Here is a 16,068-nt window from a genome sequence, read left to right as displayed (position 1 = left end):
GGCAACTCGGTCAAAAGGTCAGACCCACCTCATCCACCGCATCCAACGATCGCCCATTGTGTGACATGAAGAAATCGCCCCCTGCCGAACACGCAGTGGGGCCAAACTCCTCAGAAGAACACGAGAAAACATTTGCCAGCCAGTAACTAGTGATCATCCGAGGCCCTTGCGTCAGACCCGGTGTGATATCCTGCGCCAAAGCACAACAAGGTTCATTATTTGACAATGCCTCCATAAACTATCGTATCACGACCTTTCATCTCCCGTTCGCCTCCTTTAGGCTTTCGTGCTAACAAAGAAGCTAACTCGAACTGGAAACCTACTGGATCCGGTTAGCGCATACCTGTCAGAATATCTGTCAAAACTGTCAGCACACTGCGTCATCTGCAGGATTACCCCGTGGGAGATCATGGTATCGCCTCGGAAAGCTTGAAAATCACAGGTTCAGATCATGAAAGCAGGGGGAGATCCGATCATGGATGATTGTCGAAATTGGAAGCTCGCGGATCTTGTTTCCGAAGCTAACACCGAATTGGTTATGGCACCGCCCCATCACTGGCTGCTGTCGGTTATCTGATATGCCGGTCTGCCCCAATCGGGACTCAAGAGATTCTCAGATTTTTTGCTTCCATCACATCGTCCAGTGAGCTTTTCAAAGTGAAAATTTCACATGACAGGAACCGTGAAGCTACCATCAGCTCGTCAGCTGTCGGACACAGTTCTCGTCTTCCCACCCAGGAGTTTGCTCTTTGACCAGAGGAGAATATCTCGGGCTCCGTGATCTTTTTCAAAGCCCGTTGCCTTCCACCTGATGGATTTCTTACAACTCACAAGTCACAAAGTTTGTATCCAGTTCATACCACATAGTTGTGGCTAGTGTCCATCGGTTCCAGCCCTTTCGCAGGCATATGGTGAAAGGATCAGAAGTCTTTGCTTTTTCTTTCGCTCATCCAATCAAGCTCTGCGCAGTGTGTGACAATCACACTTTGCAAATAAAGGAGAATCTGCCAATACAGTGTCAGGAATGGCATGGTAATTTTGGAAATCCTTCCAGGGTACGCAAGTTGTGAACACAGACTGCCTTTTAGGGCTGACTCGCTTCCCCCATCATACCTGAGCAACAGGTGGTATCGAGACTTTGATCTCGCATAATTTGCACCAGCATCGCATCGCAACTTCTCGTTTTATCTATTTTTTCCTGGTCACATGTGCTGAGCAACCTTGGAAGCATGCCTAGCTTACAAAGCGCGATTGCTTCCAAGGTTGCTTGTTGTTTGCTCCATTAGGGCATAAATAGCCCCAGGGTCCTTCTTCCAGAAATTCCCTTCTTTCTTCTCTCAATTCCCCTCAATTAGTATACTCCCCATGCCATGAGGCCTTGCGGCTTTTCCATCAAAATTCGATCATCGACATCATCATTCATCAGAAAGATCACTTTTGATTCATTCTAGCATGTTATTTTTGGGTCCTCCTCGTCCTTGTGCTGGAATGACGGAGAAAAGGGACATTTTTGGCCCTAATGATGAGGCAGAAAGGGCGTTGCAACGCAACTTCCGCGGTTGTATACAGCAGCCACCCAAGCCAATGGTATCCCTGGTGGAGCTCATTTTCAGCTCTTCAGGATGACGCCACCTTTGACTTCGAAAAACCGGTCGTGCTTCCATGCTAGTTGCTCCAAAGTACGAGGTTCACCCGTCTTCGCGCCTGAAGCTCTGCCACGCGAAGCACCCCGATCTGGGTCACCCGACGAAGGTGGACGAAGACGACCAATGGAAGGTATTATCGCATACATGACGCGCGTCTACGGAATAATAAACGGCAGTACAAAGCTCAGTGGGAAGATGGGGGCTCTGATGATATGTGATATCCCGCGAAAAGCGTCAAGCATGTGAACGGAAAATTGGCACGCCATGCTTTTGCGTGATCCATTTGCTTGAGCAGCTCTGACAAAGAGAGACATTCCTTTGTTGATATGTCTCATGCGACGTACTCTACTATTGTGGGACTCGACGCAAGAGCCGCCTGCCTCTTTGGTACTGCCGAGCTTGCACCGGCATGAAAACAGATGAAGGCCTCGGTGCTCTTACCGTTCTCGCAACCTTGGTGCGGCGAGGAGCTGGAAGAGGCCTTCATCTGGTTTTACGCCACAGGGCCAGCTTCCGTGTCATCAAAGAAGCAGGCGGTTGCTGGGTCGAGCTTCACGATAAGGAAGTATGTTCCACCGGGCACAGCAACAAAGAAATTTATTTATTTGTCGAAGCTGCTCGATCAAATGGTTCATGCAGAAGCGAACACGCTGCTGTTGTATACCGACAACAAAAGTGCATATCAGGTCCTCCGGGAAGGTGGATACGTCACGTCTAAGAAATGGCATGATGATCCATACGACTTGATACGCCATTGTTTTGAAAAGGGGAGATCAACCTCAAATTGACTGAGAGTCCTGAAAACCTCGTCGACGGCTTCACGAAGATATTGGATTTGACGCTTTTCCTGACTTTCATGAAGATGAATGTTGCCACATGGGCCAATCACGGAGAAGGGGTGCATACGAGCCCAAAGCGCTACAAATATGTGAATATTGAGGCTTTTTGATGGGCATTTGGTCATTCTTGCTGTGTTAGTAGGAAGATGTTGTTTCTCGGGGTTTTCTGCTTTTTGTGTCAAGCTATCGCTGCTTCTCCGGCTTGCTATTATTGCGCATTGATTGTGCGGCATGAATAGCCCCAGATACCCTTTTCGAAATCCTCGTTTTCTTGATCTCTTCCTCGAGTAGTATGTTTCCTAAGACTAACCAGAGGTCCAGAGCATCTTTAACCTCGAGAAACCACTAGAAGCAGACTTAACTTTTGTCAAGAACTTGATGCCTTTCGGTCTCCAGTATAGTCCACAGATCATTTCACCAGCAGAGCTCTATGGCAGTATTTATCCGCAGCCTTTAGATCCATGATATGGGTCACTCAAGCTCGGCTCAATGTTGCCTCCTCGATCAAACTACTCGTACAGGTATGTGCATTTTAATTAGAAAGCCGAGACCGATATACCCAACAGCTTTAGGAAGCAAATGGAAAGCATCGCCATGTAGGGAAGTGCAACCGATCACTGACTGGTGCGGGGAATGAGGGCACGATGCTGATTGGTCGAGCAAGCAGATCTGCCGATATCGAATCGGTCTCACTTTCTTCTTGTTTTTCTTCGCAGGCTCTACTTTCCTACGACGTATTGACGAGGTGGCCATTTCTGCTTAGCGAGTCTGTATTGCAGCACGCGATTTGCGAAAAGGATGAGGTTGACCTTTTTATAGGTGGACACCGGCCATCCACCCGACAAATACCCCACCGGGCGATGCACCCGGGGTCTTTTCCCCTCATGAGGATAAAGCACGCAGAGGTCATGTAGCTATGCCGGGTGCGCGTCCGATCATGAATCCTGGGAGGACCAATCTTGCATAAAGAGCGTCCTGCGCCTCGACTGGTGAAATTATTCAAAATCATACAATCAAACCAAAAGTGAGTTATTGCCTAATCAGTCTATTGCAATCACGGCAATTGATTACTTACGGACTCGATCTCAAAACACGTTACTAACCAATTTTCTACAGTGTCTAACCTCGTTCCTCTCACTGTTATCAAGGGCGCCGGTCACGAGTTCATCCCCCTTCCTCAGGGCGAGAACGCAACCACAGCCGACTTCCACTCCATCCGCACCAAGACCGACTCCCCCGCTCACTTCACATCCGGATTCTACAAGATCGAGGCTGGCCCTGCACGACCCGCTCACTACAACTTCGAGGAGACCAAGTATGTCTTGAACGGTCAAATCGATGTTTTGGTATGCTCCCTCAAACCCTTCATGTCTTGTGGCCAATGTTAACGGATTCTTGCTTGTAGGATGAGGCTACTGGAGTCACTCACCACTTGGTCCCTGGTGACTTTGCTTTCTTCCACGTCGGATCCAAGGTCAAGGTATGTCAATTACACCCGGCCTTGTCGGCATTTGTCGGCAGCTTCGTATGATCCATAACAAACTAATCAATTTTCTAGTTCTCCACCAAGTCCTCTGGCTTCGCCTTCTACGCCGTGACTCGTCCCGTTCGGGCTCCCCACCCTAACCTGGTTGGTCGCGAGGAGGACAAGGCTCGCCTGTAAATTTATGAAAAGACTATGACTATATCATGAATAAAACATCATAGAGAATTATGACTATACATCAATATGAATTGCCAAATATCCATGGATTTATCGATGTGGTTACAACTTACTAGTCATCCCTCCAGCTTCGAGGTATACACCAAGCATATTAGAGGGGAGAATCGTCTGTCATTTATGATCTGACTCGCTCAACACGCCAAAGAAAATTCCCCAAGATCACATATGGGGGAATTCCACAAAAGCCTCTCACTCAATGGCATTCTCGAGAAAGTCAATAACCAGCTTCCCCGCTCGGTCATAGTCCTCCACATATTTCTCTCCAAATTCACCAACAAAGTTATCATACGTTGTCTGCGGCTTCTTCTTACAAAGCGCACACATTAAACTCTTAATCCCCTCCTTGAAATCCTCCCTCGGAAACGCCTGAGTAATATCACTAAAAGCCTTCCAAGTCAAAGGACCATCCCCATCAGCAAACAGGTTCGGCCCCAGAAAATCCGCCGTGATACCAACATGCGCAAGCATAACCTCAGGCTGCTTATGCATCGCAATCGAAGACGTAGTATGCAGCGCGATAGCATCCCATATAAGCTGCACACGATGCTGAGGCCAGCTGGGATCATTCCCAATCTCAGTTTCTAGGAACTCTCGCGCGGCATTGGCACTGTCGACTTCGAACCTCTTGTCGGGTGTGCTTTTGTCGCTGTCTGCTGCCCAGGCTAGATCATGGAGAACTGTGCTTATGGCGATGGCCTCGTAGTCGATGGCGTAGTCGGGGGATTTGGCTGTTACTATTGGGATACAGGCGATGGCGAAGAGGAAGCTTCGGAGGACGTGGTTGTAGGTGAAGTCGTCGCCGTGTTGGCGGGCGTGTGCGATGGCTTTGGTTATGAGTGGGGTGTTGGGAATTGTGATTCCGGCTAATTGACGGGTTGGGAGGGATGAGAGAGGAGGCATTTTGGGAATGGTGTTTGATGAGTCTTGGAAGTTGGTATGCATGTAAAATTGCCAATAAAATGTCGCAGATACTAAAAGCTTCGAAGCCAGGTTGAGAGAAGATTCAGTCTTGCAACGTTGAGTCTGGGGTCTAGTGCTGGAAGGACACGGATCTCTTGACTCATCGGCTTACTCGAAAACGTAATCGTACTACGCTCGAAACCGCCATTTATACACTAGTTGTCTCAGGGTGAATTGGAAAGAGTCGAGTCTTCCTTGGCTAGAAGCTTGCTGAATGGGTCGTATGATCTACTACATTCCGATCACAGTGTGGTTATATGTACATGAAAAGATTGCCCAATGCTGATCAACGCAGCATTTCCCTCTGATTCTGAGGCAATCAAGCCCCGAAGACTTTCAATTCGACCAGTCTAGCCTTGACTCCATCTTTAGGCGTGAAGTATAACCGAATGCTCTCCGAGCTAACAGCATCCCAAGAGGCCTTCGTCACGCCGTTGGCCAAAGCCTCGTCGAACCGACCGTTCGAAACATCCACCCATTTCCCAGACTGGCTAGTCTGAATTCGATAATCACTTGGTACATCGAATTCCTGTGTCACGTTCGCAAAGAACGCGATCTCTGCACTTTTCAACTTAATCGAAGATCCGAAATCAATCTGATACCAGACTTCGCTTCCGTTGCCAACTGGAGTTTCCCATCCATTAGCAACATCAACTTCTGGGTAGAACCAGATGCGTCCGTCGATCGCGGCATGGATGCCGTCTGTGTTCGTGTCACCTGTTACTGAGACTTTACCACGCGGGTACTCTGTGTCTGAGCCTTGTTGGATAGACACGGAAATGGGGCGATCGACTGATGGTGGGTTCTGGCGAGAGATTTTGACAGTTAGGCGAGACAGGTTAGCTGAGCTTGCTACTTTCTTGCCATCGACTTCGACGATAAGGCCTTTCTTGCCATAGTGACTTCCCGTGGCGTCCCATTGGACAGCTACTTCGTGTCCATGGTAGAGAATTTTGTCGGCTCGGAAGTAGGAGATGGTCGCTGCGTCTGCAGCGGGGTTGATCTCGAGAGTGTCATCTGCGCGAGGACGGATACCAACAAGCCCGGAAAGAACGAGATCAATGAAGCCGGAGTGGAAGTAGTGTGGGGAGCGAGCGAGACCGACGATGGGGAGACCAGTGTCTGCATCGTAGTCTTCCTCAATGTCAAGAATACCACCTCTGTTCTGGTTGTAGTGCAGCTGGGCGTATTGTTTCAGCAGGTTTGTGTAATCCGCTTTGCTGATGACCTTGGCCGCTGCGGCCTTGGGATAGTGGTCAAGCAAGTTGGCGAGGGCGGCGAGGAGTTGGGTCGTCTGATACGGCCACGCAGGACCGTTCCACTGGCATTCCCGCTGGGTGCCCTCATATCGATACTGTCGCATATAGTACTCATAGCTAGGCTCGTTGGTACGAAGCCCATGTGTTCCAGCGAACTTCGTCGAATCGGTCAGGTGAGTCCATGCTTGGGCAAAAGCCTCGGTGTCATCCGGAAGGTCATGTGTCCAAGGAACATAACCAACAAGCTCTCGCCCTCGGATGAAATCCCAGTACTTGACGTTCGCGTTATCGACTTTGTACCTGTCGATGAAGTGCTCGAAGGTACTGTTCCAGAGTGAATCCTGGACATCGGCTTTGATGGCGGCCGCCTTGTCCTTATAAGCCTGTGCAAGGTCTTTGTTTCCAGCGAGAGAAGCAATGTTTGATATAGCGAGCGCATTCGCATATTGATAGCTGTTGATGCTGGGTCGGAATGCATTTCCACCAGTGAAACCATCAGATCCTCCTGAGGCATCGATACTGGCAATGGTGTATTCAGTTGCATCTGTCAGAGGCTGGATCCAGTACAAGCTTTTCGATACATCGTATCCACCAGTCGACATAGTAGTGGTGTTCCAGCCGTTGTAAACATCCTGCATGGAATCAAGATGCCCAGTAATAGATCCAGCAACGCCATCAACTAGATACCCTTGCCAAACGCCATCAGCCATACTTTCCGAGAATTGGTAAGGATTCTTGTTTGGCCCGAAAAGGAAGTTCCCGTAATCATCCTTGAAGCGACGATCTCTGCACCAGCGCCCTTCGCGAAGGTGCATATTTGCCGCATCAATGAGCAAAGCCGATGGCTGAGTCTGCCAGCTAACATCTTGAAGAAATTCAGTTGAGATGTACCCATCGGCGCCAAGATCGCGCTGGTGTGCGCGGAAGACGCTCCATCGGTAGTAGTACACGTCCTGGATATCGGAGGCGCTGGACTCAAATACAGGTATGCGATCCGCGTACCAAGGCGCATCGTTCCCAAAGTATCGCTGTATCAGCTCCGTTGCATTGAAGGCCAACGCTGGTGCGGCGAGCGATGCGATAACCAACAGCCCGTCGAGATGCATGATAGGCAACGATCAGATAAGGAATATCTGACGAATGTTCGTCCGTGTTATTGGACTCTGGCCGACGAGCGCACATCGTGACTGTAGTCCGAAGTATTTATAGTTGTGGTTCGGGGAAATATTGACGATCGACAGTTCCCCCCTTGACGAGTCGGTTAATTCTCCTGCGGGGTGTGCTTTTGATGGCACCATGCTCCACACAAGCTGACCTCAACCTTGTCGCTGAAGTGCACTCTCATCTCTGAACCTGGTAATTATCCCGCGAAATAAACATTCCAAGGCCGAGACAGTGCGGATATAATGACGTTGCTGGTCAGAAGCAGGCCTTGGGGTAGACTTGTGGAGAAGGTCTGAGACATCCAAAATTGAGAAAGGTCGATTAGTTTGCAGTCACCAGTATGAAGCTGGTTGAGCGGCGAGGTCTCCAATTTGGGGATATGACCTGGTTGATCTAGGAGTGTTTCTGTTTTCGACTTGCTGTATATCGTGGGTCTAGTGGTCCTGACCGGGAGCCATTGCCCAGGTACCAGTCGACATTAATCGGCTTAGCTCATTGCCATCTAGCGTTTGTAGTGGTGCCACACTCGTGTTCTTCGGAGATATCGTGGCCTCATAAGCCTAAAGCGTCAAGCTTGGCAATTGGGAAGCTTTTCAAAGGCATTGGGAAGGTTACGTGCGCGTGAGCAGCCTTCTGGGGCAATTTGGTGGCTCATGCCGGGATGTTTGTTATGAAACCACGGTGAGAGCAGAATTTGCAGCTTTTAAATGGTTCAAGGTGTCAAATTATCGACATTTGTCCAAGTGTAGAGTGATGGAGCTGAAGCCCTGAAGTCCGGTCATTAAAGATGCCAAGAACTGGGACGGCCGCGGTGCTTGATTTGTATACGAGCACGATGTATGACTCTGAGTCATTCGCTTCAATTCCTCCACCCCACTCTCTTCTTCTCTTCCCGGGCTAAATAAGTAGCATCACTGGACCTCTCTTCCAAGGTTGTTCCTGCATATACTCTTGGTCATTCCATCTCTCCATCACAATGCCTTCGCAAGCCCTACCAACCCCAACATCTTCGACAAAGCAGTTCTATGCGACGAACTCACCTTGGGAAAAAGCATATGGCCATTACCGCGCCATTCGAGTCGGACAACACATTTACACATCCGGTACAACAGCAGCCGACCCCGACAGTCCCCCTGAGAACCCACGCGTCCTGTGTCCTGGCGATGCCCGCGGACAGACACGGGCAACCTTGAATGAGATCATCAAAGCCATTCAAGCCGTGGGTGCAAGAGGTGCAGAGAGTATTGTCCGTACCCAACTGTTTATTCAACGTCATGAAGACGCCCCGGAAGTCATGGCGGGGTATACAGAAGTTCTTGGACGACAGAATGGTGGGGATATTGGATCTACTGCGATTCTGCTTGTCGTTTCCAACTTCTCAGATCCTGAGATGTTAGTGGAAATCATGGTGGATGCAATTGCAGATGCTGAATGAGGTTGGCTGAGCAACTCACATGCATCCCTGGGCTGCCCAGGTGTCGACATCCGATTACATGCAAGGGTGGTTCGCTGAGATCCTTTGCCTCACTTCAAGCACTCTGTGTCGGAGTGCAGATAATTAAACAGGCTCTTGCACCTTTTTGAACCACTTTCAAGGTCTCAGAATCAAATGGAATATGGGGGTTATAGATTGAGAGGAGAGTGTGATCACACCTCAGACATTAGACCTCAAGAAGCATATTTTTGGGACAAGTTTTGGAGTAGTCCTTTGAGTAGTCTTTCCAAAATACAGGTAGCAAATGAGACCCATAGTACCAGTACACGTGGTATCCGGATCAACGTAGATGAAGTTCTCAGGGCGTTCAGTCTTCTGAGGTCTATATCCTTGTTTGCGCAATCTGTGGAATTGAGGAAGCAGTCCGCAGCTCTACTTGTGAGACGGACGAAAGTAAAGCGAGGCACACATAATAATCTGCATCAGATTCAACTGCTCGACTGAAATAGTGACTGTGTCGGGGGGTAGAACCACGCCCACCATCGCGGTGGGTATACTTCGCAGCGATCAGCCCGATCCCTAACCTCACCACAAACAACCATCTTCAACCTGGGAACCACCGAGAATGTTTCGCGCCATCCTCACCACCTTCATTCTAATGGTTCCACTATACTACATATATAAACCCCCAAGTCTACTCATCCGCTACTTCGCCCATCGCTGGCCAGACGTGCTCTTCCACGTCCCAACGACCAAAAAGATCGTCGCGCTAACAATTGACGACGCGCCTTCGGCCCACACACCCGAGATTCTTCATTTACTACAAACGCACAATGCAACTGCTACCTTTTTCGTCATAGGGTCGCAGATTCCAGGCTACGAGCCTGTCCTATCTGATCTGGTTCGCGCGGGCTGTGAACTTGGGAATCATGCTATGTACGATGAGCCCTCGCGTTCCCTTGGTGATGACCTGTTAGCGGACCAGATTCAAGACGTGCATGTGAAGATCGCTGAAGCGTACGCTGCTGCTGATGTCAGGCATAAAAATTGGCTTTTTCGTCCTGGGTCCGGGTTCTTCAGCTCGAGGATGAGATCGTTGCTGAGCCGATTGGGGTATCGACTGGTGCTTGGCGACGTGTATCCGCATGATCCTCAGGTCCCTTTTTGGAGATTGAATGCTAGGCATATTTTGAGTATGGTTCAGCCTGGGAGTATCATCGTGTGTCATGATCGGAGGGAATGGACAGTGCCAATGCTACAGAAGGTCTTGCCAGAGTTGAGACATCGAGGATATCAAGTCGTCACGGTATCAGAATTGCTGAAAGAGATAGAATGAGTCTTTTCAGATGTGAAGGCCGAAATAGGCTGGTTTAATGTACATATATCAACTCTCGCTATGGGTATATTTGATTGGCAACACTAGCCCATGATCTGCAACTGGTCCTCGGGGGGGCCACCGGACCTGTGCAAAGCTCAGACAGCGCTTGATGCTCTGTAGATATTTGCGGGTTATCTCGTCACTCAAGATATGGGCTTGTTGATCGCTCTGGTGCAGCTTTTCTCGGGCAGAACGCTCGTGGATACCCACCATGGTTACACCAATAGGCCAGGCTCTATAAACACGTTAGCTTGGTTCTCGGACGGGAAGAGAGGGTGGACATACGCTTTTCCAATACTCACGCGGAGATAGGCATCGTTCGCATCAACATATCGCCGCTGCTGTGCCTTGTGCACAATCTCGACAATCGGTTCCAGCAATCCATCCTCCAAATCCTCCTTCTCGAAAAGGCGGAAGAGCGGCGTCATGTTCTCACGCGACTGAGTCATTGCGCCGTAAGCTTGCTTGCCCTGGAAACTCTCGCGCACTGTCACATCGCGCTTCGCCAATGCGAGCTCCCACTCTGACAACACCATGTTGAAGTATGATCCCAATTGCCGGAAAAGGAACAGCCTGTTTTCTTTGTCCTTCGGAATCTTCGAGGGTATGATCATCTGTCCACCGGACACGGGCTCCAAAGTCGTGGGAATAGGTCCGTCTGTGATCTTCTTCTTGGGAATGGCGGCCCGTTGGACGAGGCGGCGATATCTTCGGAGTCGTCCACGATAATCCTCTCCGAACAAACGTATAGGTGCCTCCATATCCCGTAATTTTTGAATGAGTTCTTCCTCCTCAATATCCTCTTCCTCGTCGCCTTCGGGTTTGTCCTCGACCAGTTCAGGCAGGCCGAGCTTTCGCCGCCGCTCACGTTCCTTGGCCGCTTCTTCCTGTTCTCGTTTCGCTTTCGATTCTTCGGCTAGTCGTCGTTTCTTTTCTTCCCGTTCGCGGTTTCGTTCGGCCTCTTCCTCGTCGAGCTTGCGCTTTTTCTGATTGCGCTCTTCGCGTTCGAGGGCTTGTCGCTCCTGCTCTTTATTGTAGGCTTCGACGCGGGCGGCTTCTTCCTCGCCTCGTCGTAGATATTTCTTGGTGGGCACGGCAGGGGATCCTTTGCCGGAATCTTTGGCGTCGCTCCCTTTGGCCTTGGAGATCTCCTTCGACATGAGCGCGGCGAAATCCATATTGGCGGCAAGTTCAATAAAGCACAAAATAGATTATGGATATCGCCTATTTTAGCCTGCAAAAGACTTGGTGCAGCAGGGGTAGTGATGTGACGACGTTGATGTGGGGAGTGAAGATGGAAGGAAAAGAATGTTCGATCATCCGAAGCTTCGACGCATTTGTCTTCGTTCACCTCCTCACTCAACATCTCCCAAACCTCCCTCCCTCTACACACTCCCTTTAGCTCGCATTAGCACCAATCCCCTCGAAGCTTTTTGCATCCTAGAGCAGCTCAAACGTTCCACCTCGCTTGCATCACCCGGACATCGGCATTGCAACCCGCATCACAGCAATGGCCGCATCACGAGAGGGCCCACGAGCCCCAATCAATCGCCAAACCACAGCGCCTTTTCACCTGAAGCTCTTCTACCGAGTGAACACCTACAACCCACTATCCGACTACAGCATTTCTGCGTCACCCCGTCGCGGCGGTCCAGTCAGCGGCCCAAACTCCATTCGCTCAACCTCACCCGCTCCCTCGACCCTCCCACAACACCTAGAGATCTACACCTGGCAATCATGCACACTGCGCGAGCTCTCACAGCTTCTAACCTCCGCGCTGCCACGTTTACTCCCCGACCCACCCATCGGCACCCGTCTCTGCTTCCGCCTGATCTACCCCGATGCGCGCGCCGCAGCGATCGGCGGTACCAATGCCCCAGGCGCATATTTGAGCCGTGACCTGGGAAGTGTGATTGTCGCACCCAAGGACACTTCTCTTCGCGCGGATGACGACGAGGAGAAAGAGGCTAGACCTCGTTTGCGCTTCCAGGGTAATGAGGCTGATAAACCCCTCCACGACGAACGCTTTATTGTCGGTGATTACATTGAGTGTGCTATTCTAGCTCCTTTGGAGGATGGATCTGTTGCACCGGTGTTGCATGGTGGCTCTGGTCCGTCTGGTCCTCGGGGCGGAGGCGGAGGTGGTGGTATGCGCGCGTTCCGGGAGAATGGATACGGCGGATATCCGCGTGGCCCTCGCGGTCCTGGTCGTGGTGGTCCCCGTGGTGGTGATCGTGGTCCTCCTCATATGCCCCATGGCGATTGGAATCGCGGAGAACGGTTGCCGGACGGGGGACGCCGGGGAGGTGGTGGAGGCGGACGTCGAGGATGGGCACCTTATTAGGAATGGGGATGTGGTCAGAGTTCACGAGTCGAGCTACAAAACAAGCTTTTTTTCACAAGGACGATGGGATACCCGATTGTACGATTAGTTAGTCCAAGGCAAATGGAACCTATTACGATCTACCAATTCCAACCCATCTGATTGATCCAGACGGTGTGTACAGATTGAATCAAGACAATCAATCAACAGTAACAAATCAATGCGGTATATGATGTAAAGTACACGGCCCATGAAACGGGCAGCGGCACACGAGAAAAATCACCAGCAGCTCCGCCGCGACACACGTCACCGCGTGTTCTCCAAGTCGTTTTATTGTCGCCGCTGGGTCATAACAAGACAAAGGGTGTTTTCATTCGCTAAATCGTCTACCACTCAGAGATGGTATCTCCCTTGCGCTTTCCGCGGAGCTCGAATTTGCCCTGTATATCGTCAGTCCGCGCACTCCGGCAAAACACAAGCAATTCCACCGCCTTGCAATTCATACCTCGTAGTTGTAAGCAAAGTAGGTCAGAACACCGGGAATCAGTCCCATGTAGACGAAAGAGATCATGGCATGGCGCGGGGTCCAGCGCCAGTACTTGTAGCGGTTGGCATTGAGTTCTGTGGTCTGTTAGTCATTGTTCGACGGTCGGAGGTTTTCGCCATCGTATCGTGCGGTCTCAGGACTCCCTTGAACAACACAGCGGGTTCTCGGGTGGGTGCGGCGTGCGATTGAGCCGAAATCCTGGATCTGAAGACATGGGGTTGAGGGGGCATGTACCGTAGTATTTCTGGTAGGCCGGGTCAAGGACCAGGGCTGCATCATTGTTAGCGGCGATTCAAGCAGTCTGCCAGGTAGTACTCACACTTGCTAGGACCAGCCATTGTTGCGGAGAGCTTTAGATCGTGGACACAAGAAGCACTTCGCCGGAGTTGATTTCACTGGGAGTTGGAGGTCACATGTTGCTGAATCAGCTGGATGATGTAATCATACTGTTTTCGCCTTGCAGAGCTCTTTTCTACAGGAATTTAGATGGGCAAATAATCTAGCCATTCAATTTCGATGTGCTTCTTGCATTCTGAACAATAAATATCTCATTATACATGTCTGTTGTTGCGAACTACCACGAGCTCATCCGAAACCATCCGCCAACCAGATCGCCTCCATATCTCAGCATCCGCAACGGGGTATAACCAGACTCGACGCATAGGGAAAACATCGCAAAATCCATTAATTACATAGAAGCAGAGAACTTTCCTTCGCTCTCCTCAATCTTCTTCACAGCACGCTTATATCCCTCAATTCCCTCAAGGCGCTTGGCATACGCGACGAGAAGAGGGAACTTATCCTGATTCTTCTTGTCCTTCAGCACGCGCATAGTCACAGCAATGACCGGGAAACTGAGCAGAATATCCGCAGCAGTCAATTCCTTTCCACAGATAAAATCACCACCCTCAGGAGAAGTGCGCAGCTGATCCTCCAGGAAAGCAAGGTTACCTTCCACATTGCGAGTCAAGAACTGGTTTTCAACCTGCGAAGCAACAATGCTAGTGATAGGTCGCACAAAGAAAGGCGGCGCATTGCGAATAGCTATTCATGTCAATATTTGTGCCTCACGTAGAGGGTTCGTGACTTACAATCGTTCACCAGAGTCATCACCAAGAAAGGCATCAGACTGCCCTCGGTGTAGTGCATGAAGTAGCGGTAGCGCATCCATTCTTCGGTCTCTCCGCCCACTTTGCCTTCACTCCCCGGTGTGTACCGCTGTGGTACTAGGGACGGGCGTGCGCTGCTGAAGTGGTCAACGAGGTATTCCACGATCGCACCGGACTCTGCCAGCACGAGCGGCTTTGCGGCGCCGGGCGCCTCGATGGTCACCACGGGTGATTTGCCTAGTGGATGAACCTCTTTCAGCTCAGCTGGCGCGAGCTTGTCGGCGCGACGCTTGTAGATTTTCAGCTCATATTTCAGGTTCAGCTCTTCCAGAAGCCAGAGGATTCGGTGGCTTCGGGATTGCTCGAGCCTGTGGTGAAATTAGTACGGCGATATTTGCGGGTTTGGAGATGATTTACCAGTAGAGCGTAATTTTACAGCCTTGGTTGTTGTCAGTCATTGTGTATGGAGTTGGAGTATGGAGGCAAAGCGAGGTTATCAAAAAGAGCCGATGATGTCAAATCGGCCGAGGGATTGATAAGTGCGATGGGCCGAGATTTTGCAGATCGCCCATGTGAAGAACCCTCCCCGTTGGGGACTCAACAGTTCGTTTTTGAGTGCTGGGTCTCTCGTTCTCGTTTTCGAGGCTGTGCCTTGGTTGTCGCCATTACTCTAGTCCATGTCACGGATTTAAAATCGAAACGAAGTCATTTCATATATCTTGCACACGCCTCAGAGCCGCGCGCTGGCCCAAGCTCAAATTGTATATTTCCACATTGACGGTAGATCAAGGCAGAAGAATTGGCCAGAAAAGACTTCAATATTCAATAACGTTATTAGAGAAATGTTACTATAAACAAAACATGACATGAAAACTCTCTCCTTTGGTCCCAATACAAATCAGATTGTATTCCAGGCACATAGTGGTATTGAACTGCACTCGGTTCCCTACATTCTCTTATAATTTGTTTTTATCGCTTTTGGGTTCCAAGGTTGGCTCTTGCGCCATGATTGTGTTGCCCAGGTGTCCTGAGCTGTGTACCAAGAGTCTCGACTCCAATCACTTTCTTTGCTGTTTTTGCTTTAGGTTTATGGTGGCCTAGGTTGACGTCCAGAAAGTTACTGAGATCACACAAATATGGAAATCGTGACCAACATCGGTAGATACCCATCAGAGAGCCTCTAGCCATAAATGAAAGGCAACCTTAGAGCCTTGAAAGTAGGACTAAATTGGAGGTTGAGTCTCAAACCATGATGGTACCCGTAGATGATTGTCACTATATACAATCGAGATCGGTTAGACATGATGAAGAGATAGTCTCTCTGCTTCAGCGCCAGTGGGATTTATTGTCACGAACTAGAAAAGACAGTGGAGTAGAACAATATATAAGTAGTTCTTGAAACACAAATGTCTGGAATAACCTGTGTATGGATAAAAGAGAGAGCTGTCTTTGCAGGGCAAGCGTAGAGCAACATTGAAAGGCAACTTACACGCAATGTGTACGAATTAGCATCTACCTAGGTACTGAACCACTGGAAACTTTTTGTTCATCATATTGAATGGGTAGATCTACCGAAAGAGATCCAGGAAGCTCCCGTGCATGTGTACATAGTGATATCGAGCCGTCGATCCCCCCGCATCTCCTGCCGAGGCATCCCTTGATATACAAACCTGCCACTAATTACA

The 16,068-nt window shown here is 49.9% G+C and overlaps 9 protein-coding genes across 9 annotated transcripts; 5 read left to right on the top strand and 4 right to left on the bottom strand.

The window, feature by feature from the left end:
- Positions 1–3,401: 3,401 nt before the first annotated feature.
- N7506_003554 (uncharacterized protein) lies at positions 3,402–4,148 on the top strand (the record flags this gene model as incomplete). Its single annotated transcript, XM_056952849.1, has 4 exons — positions 3,402–3,408; positions 3,602–3,831; positions 3,891–3,965; positions 4,044–4,148. 4 exons carry the CDS (start codon positions 3,402–3,404, stop codon positions 4,146–4,148), a joined length of 417 nt encoding a protein of 138 aa, XP_056814541.1.
- Positions 4,149–4,397: 249 nt separating this feature from the next.
- Positions 4,398–5,108, bottom strand: N7506_003553 (uncharacterized protein; the record flags this gene model as incomplete). Its single annotated transcript, XM_056952848.1, has 1 exon — positions 4,398–5,108. One exon carries the CDS (start codon positions 5,106–5,108, stop codon positions 4,398–4,400), a length of 711 nt encoding a protein of 236 aa, XP_056814540.1.
- Positions 5,109–6,108: 1,000 nt separating this feature from the next.
- N7506_003552 (uncharacterized protein) lies at positions 6,109–6,765 on the top strand (the record flags this gene model as incomplete). The annotated part of the gene is made up of 1 exon (XM_056952847.1): positions 6,109–6,765. One exon carries the CDS (start codon positions 6,109–6,111, stop codon positions 6,763–6,765), a length of 657 nt encoding a protein of 218 aa, XP_056814539.1.
- A 1,802-nt stretch (positions 6,766–8,567) lies between these two features.
- Positions 8,568–9,026, top strand: N7506_003551 (YjgH family protein; the record flags this gene model as incomplete). Its single annotated transcript, XM_056952846.1, has 1 exon — positions 8,568–9,026. The coding sequence occupies one exon, from the start codon at positions 8,568–8,570 to the stop codon at positions 9,024–9,026; it is 459 nt and encodes a 152-aa protein (XP_056814538.1).
- Positions 9,027–9,651: 625 nt separating this feature from the next.
- On the top strand, positions 9,652–10,175 carry N7506_003550 (chitin deacetylase CDA4; the record flags this gene model as incomplete). Its single annotated transcript, XM_056952845.1, has 2 exons — positions 9,652–10,059; positions 10,107–10,175. The coding sequence occupies 2 exons, from the start codon at positions 9,652–9,654 to the stop codon at positions 10,173–10,175; spliced, it is 477 nt and encodes a 158-aa protein (XP_056814537.1).
- Positions 10,176–10,410: 235 nt separating this feature from the next.
- N7506_003549 (mRNA splicing protein PRP18) lies at positions 10,411–11,582 on the bottom strand (the record flags this gene model as incomplete). Its single annotated transcript, XM_056952844.1, has 2 exons — positions 10,411–10,639; positions 10,690–11,582. 2 exons carry the CDS (start codon positions 11,580–11,582, stop codon positions 10,411–10,413), a joined length of 1,122 nt encoding a protein of 373 aa, XP_056814536.1.
- Positions 11,583–11,914: 332 nt separating this feature from the next.
- On the top strand, positions 11,915–12,748 carry N7506_003548 (SAP18 family protein; the record flags this gene model as incomplete). The annotated part of the gene is made up of 1 exon (XM_056952843.1): positions 11,915–12,748. The coding sequence occupies one exon, from the start codon at positions 11,915–11,917 to the stop codon at positions 12,746–12,748; it is 834 nt and encodes a 277-aa protein (XP_056814535.1).
- Positions 12,749–13,113: 365 nt separating this feature from the next.
- Positions 13,114–13,612, bottom strand: N7506_003547 (uncharacterized protein; the record flags this gene model as incomplete). Its single annotated transcript, XM_056952842.1, has 4 exons — positions 13,114–13,167; positions 13,233–13,348; positions 13,509–13,544; positions 13,594–13,612. The coding sequence occupies 4 exons, from the start codon at positions 13,610–13,612 to the stop codon at positions 13,114–13,116; spliced, it is 225 nt and encodes a 74-aa protein (XP_056814534.1).
- A 350-nt stretch (positions 13,613–13,962) lies between these two features.
- N7506_003546 (glutathione S-transferase) lies at positions 13,963–14,841 on the bottom strand (the record flags this gene model as incomplete). The annotated part of the gene is made up of 3 exons (XM_056952841.1): positions 13,963–14,318; positions 14,366–14,751; positions 14,801–14,841. 3 exons carry the CDS (start codon positions 14,839–14,841, stop codon positions 13,963–13,965), a joined length of 783 nt encoding a protein of 260 aa, XP_056814533.1.
- Between the last annotated feature and the right edge of the window lie 1,227 nt (positions 14,842–16,068).

This window comes from Penicillium brevicompactum (genome assembly GCF_028827555.1).
Source record: "Penicillium brevicompactum strain IBT 35665 chromosome Unknown utg000002l_segment0_segment0, whole genome shotgun sequence".
Lineage (NCBI taxonomy): Eukaryota > Fungi > Ascomycota > Eurotiomycetes > Eurotiales > Aspergillaceae > Penicillium > Penicillium brevicompactum.
The sequence above is the reverse complement of the archived record's forward strand: the minus strand, read 5'-3'. Positions and strand labels throughout refer to the sequence as shown.